This window comes from Ranitomeya variabilis, chromosome 5 (assembly GCF_051348905.1).
Source record: "Ranitomeya variabilis isolate aRanVar5 chromosome 5, aRanVar5.hap1, whole genome shotgun sequence".
Lineage (NCBI taxonomy): Eukaryota > Metazoa > Chordata > Amphibia > Anura > Dendrobatidae > Ranitomeya > Ranitomeya variabilis.
Genome location: NC_135236.1, coordinates 155570014 through 155573416, shown reverse-complemented (window position 1 = coordinate 155573416; position 3403 = coordinate 155570014). Strand labels below are relative to the sequence as shown.

Here is a 3403-nt window from a genome sequence, read left to right as displayed (position 1 = left end):
TAGATGTTGGTTTTGCAAGCTTGCGAGAAAATCTCGGCATACGGATGCCATACGGATGTCACACGGATCATTTGATGCGAGGAAATCGCATCCTCGCACTGCACACGGATCACTGTTTTTGAAACATTTGTGCGATTCTCGGCCGTGAAAAACGGACCGTTTTTTTATACGTTAAGTGTGTCCCCGGCCTTATAAGAAGTATTTCTCCATCGTCCTTATGGCTATTGCAGATGCCAACTGCAGGTTCCTTGCCGTGGACATAGGAGCGTATGGACGGTCCAACGATTCGCAAGTTCTTAAAAACTCTCCGATGGGTCGTTGCCTTTATGGAGAGAGCTACGATTTACCGCCAGCCAGACCACTGCCAGGAACAAATGACCCAGCCCTGGAATATGTTTTTGTAGGTGATGAAGCCTTTCAACTGTCGCCGCACCTACTGAAACCGTACAGTAGCCGAAACTTAAACCATACCAAGCGGGTCTTTAATTACCGGCTTACTAGAGCACGAAGAGTAGTGGAGTGTTCCTTTGGCATATTGACGGCGAAGTGGCGAGTTCTGCTGATGGCTATCAAGCTGAAAACAACAACTATAGACGAGGTAGTTAAAGCCTGTGTGGTGCTCCACAACTTTGTCCTTTCAAAGGAGCCCGTTTCCTTGGATGATGAAGATTTGGAGACCACCTTGTGGGACTACCGCAGCAGCTCGGTTCGCTCTACAAGTTCAGTTACAAGGATGAGGGACCAGTTTGCCGATTATTTTGTCTCACCTGTCGGGCGGATCCCGTGGCAAGACATGATTGTGTAACCTGTTTCCCATGTGTAACCTGTTTCCCATGTGTTTTGTTTATGTAAAAAATGTGTTTCTGCCCCAAAAAAAAAAAAAAAAAAAGGCCAAAAAGCGTGGTTTTCTTGCTAGTAAAACCATTATGTTATACCTTTAACATGTCTGGTGTTTGTTTTTATTAAACCTTTTTTATTATATTACCTTAATAAATCCACACACACACAAAGAGTACAATAATAATCAGAATTTTATTTTAACTCTTTTTTTTGTTTTTTTTGCCAAAAAAAAAGTTTTTTTTTATTTTCCAATTTTTTTTTGTGGAAAACATTGCAAAATGTTTTTGACATAAACATTTTAAAAAATTATTTACAAGTCTTCAAAGTTTTGGGTGGAGATATGAGAGGAGGAGGGGCAGGAAGGTTGGACCACGTCGATAGGTGGGGAAACCCTACTTGTTTGGGGTGCAGTGGAAGGGGGGGTTAAACCAAGAGGCTGACCAGAGGGGGGTGGTGTTGGGGTAGGGGGAAGAGAAAAGTTGAGTAAAGAAAACATTGGGGAAGTAATTTGGTCTGGGGGCCGGGATTGTTGTGGGGACTGGGTCGGGTATTGTGACTGGGTAGGGTAGTGGGACTGGGTTGGGTAATGGGGCTGGCGTGGGGTTTGGTAATGGTGCTGGTGTGGGGATTGGAGCTGGGTTTGGTAATGGTGCTGGTGTTGGTATTGGGGCTGGGTTTGGTAATGGGGGGTATGGTGTGGAAATGGGGCCTGGGGTGGAATTGGAGTGGAGGTGTGGGGAGGTGTGTGGGTAGATTCATTAATGGCCTGCAGTGCAGCATTATGGCAGGTATTCATTACCCGCATCTGTTGCTCAAAAGAAAGCTTCTCCATGCTCATGAGCATGGATTGGAAAAAAAGATTGGCCGGATCGGGACTTACAGCTGAATGCAGCCTATCCAAGCGACTGCTGGTTTCACAGCTTGTTTCACTGATGCATGACTGCACCATGTTGAAACCAGCAGTCACTTGCTCTCCCAAAATTTTGAAAGAGCCTTGGAAGGATGCATTCAGGTGTAAGAACTCAGGAGCATAGCTCCTTTCCTGACCCCTCTGTCGCTGCCGCCACGAACCTAATGGTGGTGTCGAGGTGGCAGGATCAGAGGGGTGGGGTAAAGGGAACGCTAACTGTTCAGCATCAGATGCGAGCAATGAAGCCTGCAATAATGCTCCACTGCTTGGGGCGGATGAAGTGGAGGGGACAGAGGGGTCAGAGGAGGGGACAGAGGGGTCAGAGGAGGGGACAGAGGTGTGGGGCCTACCGACGTGGCCCTCAGTGGCGGACTCAGGAGGGATCGCTCCAGAGGGCGCAGAGGAAGATGCAGGCGCCCGGTGGCTGGAGAAGGTGCTGTGAAAGAAAAAACAAAAGAAATTAATACATTGGAATGAAAAAGCCCTGACTGAAAGCAAACTAAGTAGACAGGTTAACATGGTTATTAGTGGGCTGTAGAATACTTACACTCTGCTCAGCATGGTTCGCCTCAGGAAGGAGAGGGCCTGGCCATATTTGTATTTGCTCCTCTTCCTTCCTGCAGAGCCACTCGGGGCCTTCATCTCATCGTTGAATTCCCTCTTAAAGCGATCCCTCAGTGACCGCCACCGCTTCCTAACCTTTCCAACTGTGAAGACAAGAATCAATAGAAAAAACAAAAAATTGGTAAGTGCAATACATTACAGTCATCTCAAAACATCACTGGAAAGTGAATACTTACCTAGTTTGCTCTGCTGCTGAGGATGAAGGCTCTCCCGCCTTGGAAACAGGTTGCGACACACTTCGTCCCAGAGCCGACGGGTTACACCGGTATCAGCATGCCTGCGGTCAGCCATGTTCCACAGCGGCTCCCGCTCGCGAACCTCATCGATGAGACAATCGATGTCAATGTCATCATCATCATCCTCTTCTGCGGGAGCACGCTGTGAAGCCTGTGTCAAAAAAAAAAAAAGGAAAACAAACAAATTAGCACACTGAAATACTAAAGTACCAATAGAATCCCCCTAGCCCCCAAAAAAAACTCACTGATGGACGACCGCGGCGACGAGTCCGCCGACTCTGGGACTGTCTGGGAGAGCCTTCAGCGGCAGCAGCAGCAGCCTGAAATAAAGTAAACAAATTCTCAGTTAAGGTAGGCAGGTGTTTAGTAATCTGTTTTGTGTATGGTGCAGTGTGATGTTCGAAGCAACTGTTTCACCACTACTTACACTTGGTTCCTCCTCCACTTGCATCTCTCCACCCATCTCGCCCCCTTCTGACAGCTCCTCATCTGATTCAGCTTCCTGTTGAAACATAATTTATGCATGTGGTTAGACATCAAAATGTAATTTTAAAAAGCGAAAAAAAATAAACCCATTTTTTGTGTTAACTTACCGATACACGCTGTTGCTGTGGAGGAGGGCTGTCAGAAGAGGACATTGTTTTGTGGTCCTGGTGGGCAGCGGCTGTGGTCCTGGTGGGCAGCGGCTGTGGTCCTGGTGGGCAGCGGCTGTGGTCCTGGTGTTTCTGTAAGTTAAAGAGACACTTGCAATCTGCTCGACACATTGAAGTAGCAGATTGGGGGTCTTCAAAAC

General features: G+C 47.4%; 1 protein-coding gene across 1 annotated transcript; it reads right to left on the bottom strand.

Moving 5' to 3' along the window:
• Positions 1 to 436: 436 nt before the first annotated feature.
• On the bottom strand, positions 437 to 3099 carry LOC143773480 (uncharacterized). The gene is made up of 5 exons (XM_077260915.1): positions 3038 to 3099; positions 2856 to 2930; positions 2551 to 2761; positions 2298 to 2457; positions 437 to 2186 (listed from the first exon to the last, which is right to left on the bottom strand). The coding sequence occupies exons 1-5, from the start codon at positions 3071 to 3073 to the stop codon at positions 1151 to 1153; spliced, it is 1518 nt and encodes a 505-aa protein (XP_077117030.1). The 5' UTR covers positions 3074 to 3099; the 3' UTR covers positions 437 to 1150.
• Positions 3100 to 3403: the final 304 nt, after the last annotated feature.

What these genes read in the sequence shown, in the direction of transcription:
- LOC143773480 (XM_077260915.1), bottom strand. Translation starts at nt 3,073, where the DNA reads ATGGGTGGAGAGATGCAAGTGGAGGAGGAACCAAGT. An exon ending in AAGTGGAGGAGGAACCAAGT is followed by an intron (nt 2,931 to 3,037) that starts GTAAGTAGTGGT and finishes ACTTTATTTCAG; the next exon opens with GCTGCTGCTGCTGCCGCTGA. An exon ending in GTCGCCGCGGTCGTCCATCA is followed by an intron (nt 2,762 to 2,855) that starts GTGAGTTTTTTT and finishes TTTTTGACACAG; the next exon opens with GCTTCACAGCGTGCTCCCGC.